Source organism: Malus domestica, chromosome 05 (genome assembly GCF_042453785.1).
Source record: "Malus domestica chromosome 05, GDT2T_hap1".
NCBI classification, from domain to species: domain Eukaryota; kingdom Viridiplantae; phylum Streptophyta; class Magnoliopsida; order Rosales; family Rosaceae; genus Malus; species Malus domestica.
In genome coordinates this window covers 19,719,877-19,737,926 of record NC_091665.1, presented here as the reverse complement: position 1 = coordinate 19,737,926, position 18,050 = coordinate 19,719,877, and the positions used below count along the sequence as shown (strand labels likewise).

Here is an 18,050-nt window from a genome sequence, read left to right as displayed (position 1 = left end):
GCATGTTCACATTCGATCTGAATGCACGAGTTGCATGTTAGATATATGTTTTATGTTGGAGGATCCATGTAGGGCATACTTCAGGAAAACCCAACCTTCAAAATATGCATGGGTAATTCATAAGTAATTGGAAGAACTACGTAGGATTGTTAAGGTGATGGTTGAACCCTAATTGTTACATCCCACATCGTCCAGGGGAGTGGATCATGTAAGCCTTATATGTATATTCCCATCTCTACCTAGCATGATGCATTTTGGGAGCTCACTAGCTTCGGGTTCCATCGGAACTCCGAATTTAAGTGAGTTCGCGCGAGAGCAATCCCATGATGGGTGACCCACTGGGAAGTTCTCGTGTGAGTTCCCAGAAACAAAACCGTGAGGGTGTGGTCGGGGCCCAAAGCGGACAATATCATGCTACGGCGAAGTCAAGTCCGGGATATGGTGGGACCTGAGCCAGGATGTGACACTAGTGGTCAAATTTATTTTCAAAACTATTTTCTTTTGTTTTATTTACTATGCCAATTTATTCAATTATTTTTAATTAAATTCGTTTTTAATATTTTAGGTCATTAAATTACCTTTTTCCAAGCTTTGTTTTCAAATAATTAATTAAGATTTGGTATTTACATAAATTATTGATTCAATCCCTATGGAGAACACTGTTCTAAAAATCGGCCTAGGCGCTGGGCGGTGGAGCCTTGCCCCAATTTTGGGCAAGGGGTTTGGAAAAGTCGGCTGGAAGCTAGGCGGCCCTAGGAGGTTTTTATTATATTTTTTTATATTTTTTATCAATTGTGTGCTTTTTTCTTTTTTGATTTCATGGTAGTATACTTATGGAAATGGTGTACCTAATTTGCAAATGATGGATTTACTACAAGTTGATCCAATTGGAGCACTTTTGAGGGGATACATACAAAGAAAAAAAAAAAACTAGATACGACAAGGTTAAATAATTTAGTCTATGTCTAATCCAATACAAAGATCATGATTCATGAACAAGAAGAATTTAGTCTATCATCCAAATCCTCATCATTATGATTATATGCTTATTGTTTTTTAAATATTGAACTTTTTAGATGTCTATAATTTGTGTATTCTTCTACTTCTATTTTTACATTTTATCATTCTTTTATTATCCATACAAGTATAGTTTTTTTTAGGTGTAAATAGGCACTTATTTACATGATATATAATAAATTTACATAAATCCGCCAAGGCCGCCTAGGCGCTAGGCCCCCGCTCGGCGCCCGACTAGCGCCTAGCGATTTTTAGAACCTTGGTGGAGAACGACCTTACTTGAGCTGCTATACTACAATAACCTTGTACTCTTGCAAGTATTTTTAAGTATTTTTATCCCTACTTTGGTGGGTGGTAAAATCCCCATCAATGTGGCATGTGAGTCATTTGACTCCTTGCGTTCTAGTTGTCTTTTTTGATAGCACACAAAGAATGAGTCAAATATATTTAATTTATTTTTAATGCATGGGTCCCATTAACAATCAATAGAATAAAAACTAAAACTAATTTTGATTATTTTTTAATAGTTAATGTAACTCTATGCCCAATAAAATAATAAAATAAATATTTGACACATCTATTGGAAAAGAAAAGAATTTAGCACTTGTATTCAATTGGCCACATCAACCATCAAATAAAATTTTGACATACTATATTTGACATCTTATTTGGAGATGCTTTTATGATTATTTAAATTACCATGCAAGGCTTCCTTCCTCGATGTAGGATTTATAATTTCACCACAAATTTCATCCTCTTATCAAATAATCAAATTTATGTCTCCATGAAATCCCAAAGAGCTACTAATTAAACGGTAATTCCATCACTTAGAAAAGGTTATGTGGAATAATGGGACAATTAGACTCGTGAAAACTGAAAATGGTATAAAAGTTCCCGCGTTTGGGGACCCAAGAAAAAACGCGTTTCAACTTTCAACTTTATGATTTTCTTTGTATAGTGCATATACACACAGCTAGGGGCCTAGGGCACGAGAAAGATTTTTCCACTGCGGCTATTTACCATTACCATGTAGGAATAACCATAAGTTAACATAAGTTTCAATTTTATCGATAGGGAGTGAAGATTCAAGCTTAAAATATAACGAGAAAATAGCAATAGTTGATTTTAGCAACTATGTTTTGAGGACGTAAATTGTCAAATATTTATGGAATGTACCAGCCTTATGCTAAAAATTAATTGTGTGAACTTCTAATTTATTTTCTCCCCTATATCTGTTTTGATCAATGTGCTAGTATGAATCGAAAAGCTAGAAGCGATGCTACTTTGTACGAAATTATTTTGAAAAAATGAAGGATACCGATCCTCTTTGTGAGGATCTGGAGGATCAATCAATCGTATCTGTTCATCGTACATCATGCGGCTAGTTTTCGTTAGGTACTGTTTGTGTTACAATTTTCTTTAAGTACTCTTTATTTCTTCTTCTCTTTAAATAAAGGATACTGATCGAGAGCCAAAATTTTATCATGTATGTGAGATAAATGCTTTTCCCATAGCTTAGTTCCATAACATTGCTTATAAGTTTCAACACATATGACTATTTACTCCTGCACTCCATTCGAGATATAAAGTTGTTGGGGCTTAAAAATGTCACACACCAATCCAACCAAGTCTCAAGGCCCAATTGTCATGCAAAGCCTACATTCAAGTCCAAACACATGCCAAGGCATAGGATCGAAGAAGAATATATTCATAGACATGCCATTCCACGCCATGCTCATACCTATTCATCACGCCATGCTTCCTTAGCCATAAATCATGCTAAGCCCAAGTCACGTATTTAGGGCTTGCCAAGTAGATTGTGGTGTGGATGGTTATGGAAGGTTATCGGGCCTACGTGGAATCGAGGTCATGGAAGACTTTGGGCAGCTTGGGAGCCCAAAGATTTAAATCCCATACCCTTTGTATTCCACGCAAGCATCATTGAGAGAGAACTAGCCTAGCTTATCCCTTTATCTAGCAAGCCAACCCCCTTATTTAGGATTAAACTAGATTCTTGCATTAAATGCATGTTAAGGCCTAGCAAGTCAGGCATTTAATGCTGACTTTCCCTTCCTAGCCTGCATAGATAACCACGCACATAAGCCGTGAAGCACGCTACCAAATTTAGCGCTTATGGAAGGCCGCCCTGGGAAAGACATGCCTCGGGAATAAGCAATCTACAGGTCTCAACAGTGCAACTAGTTTACACCAAAAGGGGAATAATATGATAGCTAGGAAGAAAGAAGGGGAAGACCAAGCCACAAAAGGATATTCCTTTTAAGCCTAAAGAAGAACCCTTCATTTACATAAAGAGGGAGAGAAACCATTAGAGAGGAGGAACATAGAAAAAAATCAGTAAGATAGAACCACCCAGGAAGAAACCCAAATAGCTCCATTTTAGTCGAGAAGGTTACTCCAAGCCTCAAGCATCACCATTCATGCAACCTTAGCAATTTCCACAACCTTCTATCAAACATCTCAACCATTAAAAGCCTTGTTATCACCCTAGGAAAGCCCAAAACATGCAGCTAAGAATGCCATGCAACCATGCCAACCTTCTCTCTCATGTAAACTAATAATCTTCTAGCTTCCACACCCGTTTCACTTGAGCAGGTCATTATCTTGATCTTTCATGCTATCATTGAGTCGTTAATGTTACTGGGGTATTTCCTAAGACAAGCTTTCTCTTTTAAGATATCCCAGGACTTGTTACGAATCTGTACCAAGAGAGACAAAAGAACATTCTCAAAGTCCAAGTCCACCTCGACCTAAAAGTCTTCCAACATAAATTGGCGACTCTGCTGGGGACAGGTCGCAATCTTCATTTAATGGCTCCCAAATCCAAAAGAAACACTGCCATGAGCGGCAATGCCTCAGACACAGGTAAGGCTGCTTCCCAACTCGACGAGTCTTAACACGAAGACCAACGCCAGGAAAGCCAAGAAAACCTGGATGAATATGACATGCCAGACATCATCGTAGCCATTTATGCCTTAGGTAAAGCCCAAAAGGAAATTGTTGCATTCGTGAAAGAGTTGAAAAACTCAATCCTGAAGCCAAATAAGAAAGCTAGTGACAATGATTGCAGACAGAGAAAAGGCTTTTCAGGAGGAGTCAGCTGCTGCTACTGGCAAGGGTCCTGAGAAAGCATCATCATTTGTCACTCAGGAAGACGTCATAGTCATGCTAAAAAAAGAGCTACACATGAGCTCGGGGGACTGGAAATATATTCATGAGCCACCATATCCAATCAACGTTCTCCACATACCATATTCTAAAGGATACAAGACTCCTAACCTTGTTTTTTTTTTTTTTTACGAGAGGAAGGGCAGCCCTAAGGTATAAGCCGTTTCATTGACATTTTGGGTCCTTATGTCGGGGACTGCAGCCTCCATCTCAGGGAGTTCTCAAAAAGCCTAACTGACCATGCCTATACTTGGTACACCAACCTCGCACCAGGTTCCATCTAGACCTAGGAAGAGCTGGAAAGAAAGTTTTGTAAAAAATATTTCCAACATGAGGAAAATGTCACAACAACTCAGCTCTATAATACATGCCAAAAACACAGGTAAGATCCAATGACTTTTGTCAAACGTTTCCGAGACCTCGCCATTGACTGCTATGACGAGAAGGATGAGGAAGCTCTTGTTGAGATCTGCATCAGCAACATTGTAGCTGACTACAGGGTGTATTTGGAGAACATCGATATCAACCAGTTCTCCAGGCTCTTGGAGGTAGTGAGGAAGACTAGCTTGTCGGTCAAACCTTCCATGGGGAGATCCTGGAAAACTGACAAAAATGAAGCTCATCATGCCCTAGCCGTGGATGACAGATCTGACTACAACCTATAGAAAATGAAGGAAATTGAGAGCGATATGGAAACCTATCATCCGCTAGCATGCAGCGACAAAGAGTTCCAAGCCTTCTTTGATACCATGCTCACAGATGGGACTATTAAGTTGCCCTGGCCGTACAAACCCCCTTCCAAGGAAGACAGAAAGGATCCCAGGTAGTGCCGCTACCATTAGTATATGGGACATCCCTTTATTATATACTAAACTTTGCGAAAAAATCTCCATGCAAAAAAATTGTGAAGGAACGCTAGAGTTGACATGCAAAATGTAAGCCATACATAATGACCCTCTGTTCAAATGTTGAGGGAAGGAGATGGCAGCTGTCATAACATGCTCTGGAGATTACGATGATTACCATCCATGAATCCATGATCCTAAGCCACCGGAAGCCATTTGGGAACTGTCCGGGAACATGGAAAAGGCTTACTGGTGCAAATACTCCAAGCCGCAGAGCTATTATACGCCATGGCCTCAAGCTGAGGGGTAGGGATATGAGGATGCAAATCTTATGGATTTCGCCCCAAGCCTAGGTGACGAGGTCTTTACCATTGATATGCCTAAAGAATACAACGAGAGAGCCTCGGAAGAGCAGTTGTTTAACCATGAAATGATGGCTATGACTTTGTACAACCTTCCTGACATGGAACCCAACATGGTTGATCGTCAACTTTCCCTAAGGCAAAGGCCCACTATAGCACAGGTCTTCTAGGAAAACCCGAAGTTCAAATCCATGTTCAACCATCTTGAATACAGCTCGGAAGCAAGAACTACTACTGCTAAAGCTCTCATGCATGTTTTCGAATATTATGGCCCTCAATGCTATGCTGCCCAACCGCAGAAGGTTTCTTTGAAAACAACAATGTTATCATCTTCACTGATCGACATGGAAGTGGCTTTCCCTGAACACCGAAGGCCACTGTACTTGGAAGGACAAATCAACGACGTCTTCATCAGACGAGCTTTGGTGGACATTGGATCCTCGCTCAACATTCTGCCCTTGCCAGTACTAAATCTAATAGGCGTCCCAAGGACAAAGGTGGTAAGGTCTCAAATCTCTATTAATGGGTAGGAATATCAATGAGGAAACTATAGGATATATCGAGATCGACTTGAAGATTGGCTCTATCAGGTCCTTTACTAAGTTTTATGTGATAGACATCAATGTGGCTTACCACGCTCTGCTTAGAAGGCCATGGATAATTAAGCACAAACTCGTGGCTTCCACCTACCACCAGTGTGTCAAGGGAATGATTGGTCTGAGGCCTTTTCGCATCCTAGGAAACCATATGTCATTCAACCTGGATGAAGTTCACTATTTTGATGCTGAGTTCTATAATGATTTCTCAAGTACCGAAAGTGGGATATCACATGCCTCAGGGATACCTTTACCCCCTTGGGAAGAAGTTCGATATCTTAGTGACCAAGAATTCTTAGCCACTATGGAAAAAGGAAAATGCATACAACCAGAGGCTAATGTCCTTGCCTACACTCCACCTTAATGTTCCAGGGTCGTGCTTCCCGACGATCGCATTGTCTACCGCTTATGATGGGTTGGGGGGCCTGACCACATTGTGTGGGAAAGCCCCAAGTATGAAGGTGTTGCACGCTAAGCAAATGCTACTGAAGATGAATCCCTGCAGAAAATCATGCCTGTGTCGAAATACATGCAAGGTGGATCCATTGCAGTGGCAGAAAATCTTGAAGAGGTAAACCTAAGCGATGATCCCTCTGTACAAAAAATGATTTCTATTAGTGTTTACTTAACTGTTAAGGAAAAGAAAGAACTAGTCAGCATGTTGAAAGAGTTCAAAGACGTCTTTGCCTAAAGTTATGTTGCGAAATTTAAACTAACCAAAATTAGTCCAACTTAGTTCCAAATTTTATGGTCGCAAGCATACAAATCGTTCGATAGTATAGAAACCAAGCACTTAATATCATCCCACATAAATTAATCCAATTTTAAACAACTAACTTAAATCCAATTGCAACATAGTGAAATTTAACATATATGTGTGTGTGTGTGTGTGTGTGTGTGTGTGTGTGTGTGTGTGTGTGTGTGTAATGATGGTTTTGAGAGTTGATACTAAAAGTAAAATAAAACATATGAAAACAAGAACTTCTGAGCACAATACGAAAAGTTACAGCCAAGAAAACAAGTTGTAATTCAATCGAGTAAAATGCTAGAGTGTCTGACTCACCATAACCAATCCTACTTATTTCCTGCAACGAATTATTAACAAGTAATCAATCTCATTGATAGTCAAATTTCCCTAATTCATGTAATATCTATGGCATCTAGACTATTACGTATATTCCACTATGCAACCATCCATGGCATCTAGATTAGTTTAACATAATGCAACTCATTACGATCAGTAGAAATTTATATAAAGACTACATAAATCCTAGAGTATGGCATCTACTACTAGGTAATTTATGGTATCTATTTGCAAGAAGCTATCACTCAAGTTGAAAACATGGCATCTGCACAACTTGCATCAAATTTACTAAGTAAAAGTCAAGATGGTTGCTAATCACCAAGACTAAAACCAAGCATATAAGCACAACAAACTACTCAATCAAAATTGAAAACTTGAAAATAATTCAATTCAGAATTTAAGCATTCATAGTCATGGCTACATCGTAGCCCTAGCTAAAAGAAATTAGTTCCGAAACATAACAGGAAATATTATTGAATTCATAAAAAATTAAAAGAAATTTTAATCTCCCAACTCGACTTCCAATAAATATGAAAATGGCTAAATCCCCAAATCAGTAGAACCCATGCTCCTACTAAGAACCCACGAACTGAAATTTTAAATGGAAATTTGGGTGCCCATCTTTCTGAACCATTCTCATTCCTGAACCAAGTTGTCTGGGTGGTATGAATATCAAAAGAGAAATCAGAGCTTTCTTCTCTTTTTTTCATGCAAATGAAAAGATAAATGCAACCTTGTTGTGGAAGCGGTCACATGCCTTTTCCTTCACCCTTCACAAAAGTTAAATAATACCAATGTAAACTATTGAAGCCCAATGACATACACAAATATAGGTCGATGATATTTGAAACAATTCCCAAACCTATTTGACTAGCCATAGAAATCAATGACTTATAATATAATTCTCTGTCATATTAATCTAGCTCAACTAAAAGTAAAGATATCAGTTCAAAATGTCATTTTTAGGGATAGAATAAGTAGTACAATTTGTACTTATCAAGTTATGAAGAGATGCCAGGCCTTGACCCGAATTTAGTGTGCCACATGCTAAATACACAGCCTGGGATCAAGCCTATCGTGCATCAAATGAGGAATTTCCACCCAGTAATAGAAGCTAAAATCAAAGTTGAAGTATAAAAGCTCTTTCAGCCAGATTCATCAAGCCTATCAAGCACCCTCTTTGGTTAACCAACATCGTCCCAGTAAAGAAGAAGAACATTGTTCAAATCCGGGTTTATATTGATTACCGAGATTTAAATGTAGCATGCCTATAAGACGAGTTTCCACTGCCTAACATGGACATCATGATCGATTCAACCTCAGAGCAAGGCATGATGTCGTTCATGGATGGCTTCAATGGATACAACCAAATCAAGATGTCTGCCAAAGATGCTGAGAAGACGGTTTTCCGCATGCCATTTGGAAACTTTTACTACATGGTCATGCCTTTTGGACTCAAAAATGCCGGTGCTACCTATCAGCGAGCAATGACAACAGTCTTGCACGACATGATGGGGAATGAAGTGGAAGACTATGTGGATGACTTTACATGAAATCCAAGACCATGGAATGGCATTGGGAAATGCTAAAGAAAGTGCTGAGGAGATGTCGAGCATATGGGTTGAAGATGAACCTTAAGAAATGCGTCTTTGGTGTTTCTTCAGGCAAGTTCCTGGGCTTCTTAGTGCATTAGCGCGACATTGATGTAAATCCAAACAAGGTGCAGACCATATGAGCCTTCATGCCACCTACAAATACTAATGAACTAAAAAGCTTGATGAAAAAATTGTCTTACATTCGGCGCTTCATCCCAGGATTAGCAGTAGCAACAGAAGCCTTCGCCCCACTATTTAGGAAAGGGAAGAAATTTGTGTGGATCAAGGAATACGGTGAAGCCTATCAACGGGTCCAGCAGCTCGTCACCAACCTTCCTACCATGAAGGCACCAGTTCTAGGCATTCTGCTCAAGCTTTACCTAGCCATAATAAGCAATGTCGTAGGAGCCCTGCTTGCCCAAGACAATCCAGCCTGGGAAGAATCACCAATTTACTATGTCAGCCGACAGTTAAGAGGAGCCAAAACCCACTATGAGAAAACGGAACGCCTTTGCTTAGCTCTTTTCTACGGATCACAGTGGCTGCGCACTATTTCCTAGCCCACAAGCTGCACCTTATGGTAAAGTTTGACCCGTTAAGGTACTTACTCACTAAATCTATACTATCTGGTAATTTAGCTCACTAGTTGCTCCAACTTTTCGAATTTGATATTATATGTGTGACGCCTAACTCTATCAAAAGCCAAGCTATGAGAGACATGCTAGCATTATTCCTCGAAGAAGAAGAGGCCATCAACTCTTAGGAATTCCTTGGTGCACTGCCAAAGATAGTTGTCGCTGCTGTGAAAGAGGAGATGTGGGTCATGCATTTCGATGGTTCTTTTACAACCACAAGAGGAGGAGTTGGCTTTGTACTTATCAATCCAAAGGGCCAAGCTACTGCCCTATCCTTCAAGTTAAACTTTCCATGCACAAACAACGTAGCCGAGTACGAAGCTTTCATTATAGGCCTTTCCACAGCTAGGGAAATGGGCGCAAGGAAGGTACGAGTCATAAGGGATTCAAATTTGGTCCTGAGCCATGTCAAGGAAACATATCAACAAGCAGAGATACAAAGTAGCATGGCTCATAAAAGGCCTAAGCAAAATTCAAAAACTTAAGGAAAAGGTTGACAGTAGCAAATTCACGCGAGGGCAAGCATCAAAGAAGAATAGGGAGACATACCTCTATATTTTCCTCTTCCACCAAAACGTCATCGTTCAAAAACTCGTCGACTTCATCAAGATCAACATCCTCTACTGCCTTGCTACCATCTTTCCTGCTTGGTATGCCGCTGTTTTCATCCTTCCCTAGGGAAGCCTGAGGATGTTCCCCACTTCCAGGGTCGAACTTGGCACTTCTATTGCTACTTTCCTCAGCGGCCAAACCCTCTCTAGCTACCTCATTGCCTTTAGTTTCCCCAGCGCTCAGCTTTTCTTCACTTGCCTCAATAATATCAAGGAACTCAGGAGGCTTGGGAGTACCGGAAGAGGTAGACGTTCAGGCATTCCAGGTTCTACGTGCATGGCCAGCGGAAGCTACTTCCTTGGCATGAGTTTTGGCAATAACAAAAAAATTATAATCAGCACACAACCACAAAGCAATGAAAGTAAGAAAAAAGGGAATAGGACTCTTTACCAAGCTTTGGCTTCCTCAAGGAACTTTCGCTCTTCGATTTCGTTGGAGTAAGGGAATCATCAGGCTTACTACTAGGAAAGCCATCTTTTACCATGCAAGGCCTCAAGTGTTTCACTGCATCATATCAGGCACAACATGTAAAGCACTTAGGAAAAGCATGCAAGAGGAATGTTAACAAAGGAAGTCAAGCTAAAGAAAATATACCCGAAACCACCTCTTCCCTTGACTTGTACACTTCCCTTTGTCAAAACCAGACACCCTACTCTTCTTTGTGCTCTAGGAAGAATCATCGAAAACATTATTTTGCTCAGTTGTGGTAAGGCACTGGCGCTTCGAACCAAAAACGACCGTTGAGGGCTTTAGCACCAATCGCGGATGACTGGCAACACTAGGAGATAACCGCGGCTGTTTGTCATCATGAAACTTGGCAATGGCAGAGAAACACTTCAACCAGTAAGCAGCATAGCTTTTAGAGATGCCACCTATTAGAGTTTGATAGGTAATGTACTGGAAAGGGCGAAAACATGTCGTAGGCTTATACATAAAACTCCAAAACATAATGCTAAAAGAGGTTTCAGCTTCGGTAGGGAAAGATATTGGCACACCTTGAACAAAACCCAGTAGCCATCGTACTCATAAAGGAGAGTAAACTGCACTCATTTCCTCACTATCTTCCCCCTTAAAAGGGACCGAGGGAGCCAGCAAAGCCAACGATTTTTCGGTAAGCAAAGGAAAATCCAAATTCTCGGAAAGATGAATTGACGTCACATTTGGATCATTATCAAAAGCAACATCAATAAAGAACATCACGGAGGCAAAACCTTTGGGGACTGACACGTATGGACGAAAAATAAAAATGTTCACATCATCTAGAAGCTCTAGGAAGTCCTTGCTTCTTCACTGGAATCTTCCCAAACCAACGACAAGCCAGTGGGAGCTTCTCAAGTAAATAAGAGGTGGAGTTAATAACATAACGACTCTTTGCTAAGCCTGAGGGGTAGGGATTTATCTTCAAACCCTTGATACGCTCCCACAAGAAAATTTGAAGAAAGCTAGCACAAACAAAACTTTTCAACGGAGCACTACCTACGACCTGCTCCTCCAGGGTGTGAAGCTGGTCTAATTCGTGGTAGAAGAGCCCGAGGAACAGCGGAACCACTTGGCCACGTGCGATTGCCATGGCCCAAGAAATCACTTGGCAACTGAAAGTATCCTTACTATCATAGAAAATGAAGTGGCCTAGCCACAAACACAACATGGCCTTGAACCTATAGTTCGACTCTTGTTTATTCTGCCAAAAATATTTGATCCATTCATTGAAGTGAAAAGCCTTTCTCAGAGAGGTATGAGCATCTTTCTTCAGAACATAAAAAATATTAGTGTGTGCAGAAGGAATGACGTAACAGAAGGGATCCACATTACCCACAGTTAGCAGATGCATAATGTTGGCAACATCTTCTAAAGTGGGGGTAAATTATCCCCAAGCACAAACAAAAGTATAGGTCTCTGTACTCCACCGCCTAACCACATGGCAAAGAAATTCGGGCTCGAGACGAACAACCTACTTCTTGGTTATGAAAACAGCGTCCAAAACTTTGGCCCTTGTCAAAGTCACACACTGGTTAGCAAAGCTAAGCTCAGTATCCACCCCATTTGCCCAGCCAGTGGCCTCACCACAGGAGAACTCGAAGTGGATCAGCACGGCGAGAAACAACCCATTCTCAATGTAGCATCAAGAAATACGTCTAGCATCAATATGAGGGACCGAATCTAAGGAGGGTTCTTTCCCCTTGAAAACCTTGCTTTGAAAACCAAGAGAAGGCGGCAGCTTGCCTCGTCGAAGTCAGTCCCCACTAATGAAGAACCCATCAATCGTAGTTAGGCACTTTGGTGACTTCATAACCATAATGCACCTATGGAAAGCAAGCATCAAACCATAGATATCACAAGCCAGTGCAGCATGCAGGAAGAAATGTGCAAGTATACAAGGCGAAACACGATAAAGAATCTACCCCGAAAAAGCAAACAAATGCGCTTCGGGAAAGCAAAAGGGTACATTCATAAAAGTCTAAGCTTTTTATGCAAAATCCATGACTTTAACATAAGACTATTTTCCTTACATGCTCTCACGCAAAACACATGCATATTTTCATACACATGCCATGCTATCAAAGTCCTAAAAGATCTAGCCAATGAAAGTGTGTCATATGTGTACCCAAGCAAAATACAGGTTATATGCAGTCAAGCTAATCATGCCAAGCAGATCAATGCAATTGATCAATCAATCCTGCTCAAGCGTGCACCAACATGCAAAAAGGCAAAGCTAAATGATAAGTGCACAACATACATGGAAAGCAAGAGAGAAATCACATAAGGAAAACACACATGGTTTTGAAGCAGCAAGGCTACCCAATGAGTGGAGTTGAATTTCTCGAAGAAAATATCCACACCCTTTATGCGTCAATGATAAAACCCCAAAATCTTTGAAATGCATAATCAAAGAGGAAAGATGCATGCCTAATTTCATTACCATGGCAAACACAGAAGACAAAAATGAGAAGAAAAATTTGAAAATAGGTCAAGGGAAGAATTTACTTACCTGAACAAAGCCTTGTTACAGAACTTGAAGTAGTATGAACGGGAGGACACAACCCAGCTCAAAAAGTATAGAAGAATTTGGAGAGAAAAACAGTTATGAAAAATTTGAAGAATGAGGAAATGAAAAGCAAGAACAAATTAAATAATTGTCCTAGGGAGAAGAGTAGTTTGTAATGGTTACCAAGTGGAAGCAGAGGGATACCTAGAGTTTCTCTATATGATTGGACATGCACGGGAAGCAAGGGAACATAACAGCAGGGAGTGATCAGTTGCCCTTCGAAAAGATGAAGAGTCACATCAGGAAGCCCATGTTCTAAAAAAAAAAAAGGAAAGAAATCCTTTGGGCCTGGGTTGATTATTTAGCCCACCCAAAATATCTCATAGCCCAAATAATCAAGAGGGCTAATGTTAGGGCCTAAAAATGTCACACACCAACCTAACCAAATCTCAAGGCCCAATTGTCATGCAAAGCCTACATTCAAGCCCAAACACACGCCTAGGCACGAGATCGACGAAGAATATATTCACAAACATGCCATGATACGCCATGCTCATGCCTATGCATCACGTCATGCTTCTTTAGCCACAAATCATGCTAAGCCCAAGTCACGTATTCAGGACTTACCAAGTGGATTGTGGTGTGGATGGTTACAGAAAGTTATCGGGCCTACGTGTAATCGAGGTCATGGAAGACTTTGGGCTGCTTGAGAGACCAAAGATCCAAGTCCATACCCTTTGTATTCCACACAGGCATCATTAAGAGAGAACTAGCCTAGTTTGTCCCTTGCCCTAGCAAGCCAACCCCCTTAGTTAGGATTAAACTAGATTCTTGCATCAAATGCATGTTAAGCACAGCAAGTTAGGCATTTAATGCTGACTTTCCCATCCCAGCCTGCACAGACAGCCAACGCATAAAAGTCGTGAAGCGCGCTACCAAATTTAGCACCTACGAAAGGCCACCTTGGGAAGAAGCAATATGCAAGTCTCACTAGTGCAACTAGTTTACACCAAAAAGGGAATAATATGATAGCTAGGGAGAAAGAAGAGGAAGACCAAGCCACAAGGAGATAATACTTTGAAGCCTAGAGAAAAACCATTCACCTACATAAAGAGGGAGATAAGCCAATAGAGAGGATGAACACAGAGGGAGAAATAGAGAAAACGCAATAAGATAGAACCACCTAGGAAGAAGCTTAGAGAGTTCCATTTTAGTTCAGAAGCTTACTCCAAGCCTCAAGCATCACCATTCATGCAACCTTAGCAATGTCCACAGCCTTCTATCAAACATCTCAACCATTAGAAGCCTTGCTATCACCCTAGGAAAGCCCAAAACATGCAGCTAAGAATGCCATGCAGCCATGACAACCTTCTCTCTCATGTAAACTGATAATCTTCTAACTTCCACACCACGCTTCACTTGAGCAAGTCATTATCTTGATCTTTTATGTTATCATCGAGCTATTGATGTTACTGGGGTATTTCCTAAGACGAGCTATCTCTTTCGAGATATCCCGAGACTTGTTACGAATCCGCACTAAGGGAGACAAGAGGACGTTCTCAAAGCCCAAGTCCACCTCGACCTAAAAGTCCCCCAACAAAAGTTTACTAACTTCTCTTACAATATCATTTGTATTTGAGTACTAGAGTCGTTCTAAAATGACTTGATTCGCTCACCGTATGATATATATTTAGTGATGAGGTGAGTACCATTGCCTGTTGAGGACTTCCGACTTGGATTAACCATAGATGAAGTTCTCTTGTCCGAAAAGCATCGTCCATTAAAGGCCGGTATAGCTAAGAAACTTCTAGTAGGATTTCATCAATCTACACTGGTGCCCCTTGGGGAACATAGGTGTTGGCGAGAACCTCCATAACGGGCGAATAAAAATTTTCACTTCGAATTCTGGACCTCAACATCCTGCTGCTCATGGTGTTTCACAATTAGTATTGAAAATGAACAGAGAAGTGGTGAAACATGCGAAACCACATCACTCTAGTAATTGAGTCAGTCCACTCATATATTAAAACTCAATTTTAGAGTATTCTTTAAAAAATGTTCTTATTTACTAAATTATAAGGCATTTGTTAATCCACGTGACATGCATGAATTTGCCATCCATACATTGTTTTAGCAATCATGTTTTTGCTTGATTTGGATAGATATAGCTAGAGAGACTAAAATTGTTGAAGATATGGAGAAAAGATGGACGAGAATGACAAGACAGACTCAGCACTCACTAGATCTGCATTATCGGATTGTGTTTGGGTATATGGTGGCATCTCATGTGTGATGCTGATTTTATACCTCAGATTTTATACTTTTGGACTCTAATTGCTCTAATAATCTTTTTCTCTGTTCCAGTCCCATGATTGATGATCCATCCATCCCACAAAAATATCTCAAACCCTAAAATATATATATATATATATATATATATATATATATATATATAAAGAAATTAATGCAAGTAAACTGCGGGCCATTGGAATGAGAACTGAAAGATCATGGGTTCAGTTGGGGCTTATTCTATTTATTTGTGGTAAAAAGGGAGCTGCAATTTGCATGCAGCAGACAAAATTGTTGTTCCTTGTAAACACAGCCATCTTCTTTGCACATGAATATAATAATAATGCAATGAACAGAGTTTTCTCATCATTCTCTACTTTATTCTTAGTCATTTTTCCGGTTTATATATTTCTAATGCACACCATACCCGATTCGACATATGATCTTATCGTCCAAAGTTGCAGCTTCAAAATATAGTATGTAAACAAAATATTCTAACATAATCTACGTTTGCTTAATTAATATACAACATAGGATATAACTATATAGTAGATTAATACAATGATAATCACTTGTTTAGGTCCCCTTTATAGTGTTATCTCGGTGGGCGGATTCATTCAGGGACTAGTTGGGTTCTGGGACCCTACGGGAAACGGAAAAATGGATTGGAAGGTCTCCCGAAAGTATTATTGCATTATGGTACAAGACCCATTAGTGCCCACCAAGTATTCGATTAGATACATTCTTTGTAGGTGAAGCTCAACATGCCATGACAGTATGATTTGATAGTGTCAACAAGTCAACAAGTGCTCAATGAAATATCTCATTGAAAAAACTCAACATAAATCGACTGGACTCAAAAAAGTTGTACGCGTCGCGAGCATTTCTTTCATCTAAAAAAATTATTTTAACTTATATACTATAGGACACTTTGAGGTATGATTAATGGTTTTGCCACTGATTATCTCATGATTCAAATTGCTTATTTTTTTAGGTTAAATGATGAAATATATATAATCCCAACAAAACAAGTGTGTCTAATCGAGTTGTTAGGGCCGTTTCAATCTACTAAATGGTTAGCATTTGAATGCTACTCACATATTAGTTGCGTTCAACCACTATAATAAACTCATAAGCTTCTCTAGTTCATTCATGATAATGGCTATTTTTATTGTTTATGATTAGATTTATGAAGTTTTCACTTGTTTCATCGTTTAGACCTGCACAGGAAGCCACGTTCTTTTGCATGTGTTAGTTACTAATCAGCCTAGCAGTAGCATATGATAGTTAAAAATTGAAAATAACAAGATTAAAAGGCATGCTGGTCTTCTTCTTTCGTCTTCGGGTCCCAAACCATGATTCCTTTTTCTTCTTATGTCACTAACAGGCAACAGCCTTCCTCCTTACGTTTCAAAGGCACGTGCAGTCCTAATTTAAGCAAAAAAAGAAATGTGTGTTGTGTACGAAAGAAGAGATCAACTCTTATAAAATAATTCGTTATTATGTGTCTTTTCGATTTATTAATACAATGTCATTTAGCTAGAAATTTATGTATGACATTATTTGATTGGAACATGAGGCCACCGCGACGGTTTTAAATAGTGATTGCATGGTCATTGTTTGTGATGGCAAGCTCAACTTTTATGCTTTTTTTTCCTTTGAAGAAGATGGAGAGCAGCCAACATGCACTTGAAAAGTAGTGGGAATTGAGATGCAAGAGATATGGGGAGGGGCATCTTTTTGTTGAGTTGGGTCTGTCAAATATGCTTTCTTTCTTTTTCTTGTTTCAGAAAATTAGCCAATTGTGGGCAGCGTGTACATATGAGGGCTTAGGCCGTTTTCTTTGACACTTTTTTCTTTTCTTTTGCATATGGGACTATATATTGCATGTCACTGTCCACTAGTAGGAATTGATTAGGTCAGAAAGGTACAGAAATTATTTGCACTATAATTTTTTTTTTTTTTTTGAAATCATCAATAACAAAGTATCGACGGCTTATGAGTTTATCTGACATTAGACGTGGGATGAAGGGAAAACATGAGAGGACAATCACAATCCGTTTAATTTGTATTCAAGGGACAAATTTTTACGCATGCATACTTTATTTATTTATGCTTATTAGATTGAATAAATCAAAGAAAAATCAAAGATAAGAATAAATATATTGTGTATAAGAAATAAAAGTGTGCGTAAATCATTATGGTCGTCGCTTATATGATACAAGATAATCAATTGCATTTGATCCATAATTTATAACAATAGCAAAGATGGATATATATATATATTCAAATGTACTCACTAGATTGATTATTTATGTAACTCCAACTCACAACGTATCCCATTTCCAAGCTGAAAACATGGACACATGCCACTAATTGCAAGACTTGCTTTACTCTAAGAATTAACTAGTTTCTAGTTTAGTGGTACTTCTTTTCGTAATAGTGAACTACTAAAAGTGTCTTGGGTTCACATTATTTTTTTCAAAGGACATGGCATATAAATATGTGTCTGCATTTGATCGAAATAACTGAAGCCATCATGAACCCAACAAGTTATAAACTCAACTTAAAGTTTGAATCTTCCTTGTTTAATAAACATAGCTTAACGAACACGAAGCTTGGCAAGACTAATCTTTTTTATAAACTTTGCTGCAAAAAATGGTAGCATGCAGAAATATAGCAAAGTATTTCGCCAATTACATTAATTATCATTCATGAGAGGCTCCTTTGAATCAAATCAAGTGATTATTTGTGGAGGTGTTTCTCATACAAATTGGTGATGAATTGCCATAGTAAATAGCTACGGTTTTTCTTTTTACACTGCATTTTGAGTTTAAACATTC

At 39.3% G+C, this 18,050-nt stretch overlaps 1 protein-coding gene across 1 annotated transcript; it reads left to right on the top strand.

Moving 5' to 3' along the window:
* Window positions 1-8,654: 8,654 nt before the first annotated feature.
* Window positions 8,655-9,245, top strand: LOC139196113 (uncharacterized). The gene is made up of 2 exons (XM_070821775.1): window positions 8,655-8,754; window positions 8,905-9,245. The coding sequence occupies exons 1-2, from the start codon at window positions 8,655-8,657 to the stop codon at window positions 9,243-9,245; spliced, it is 441 nt and encodes a 146-aa protein (XP_070677876.1).
* The last annotated feature ends 8,805 nt before the right edge of the window (window positions 9,246-18,050 follow it).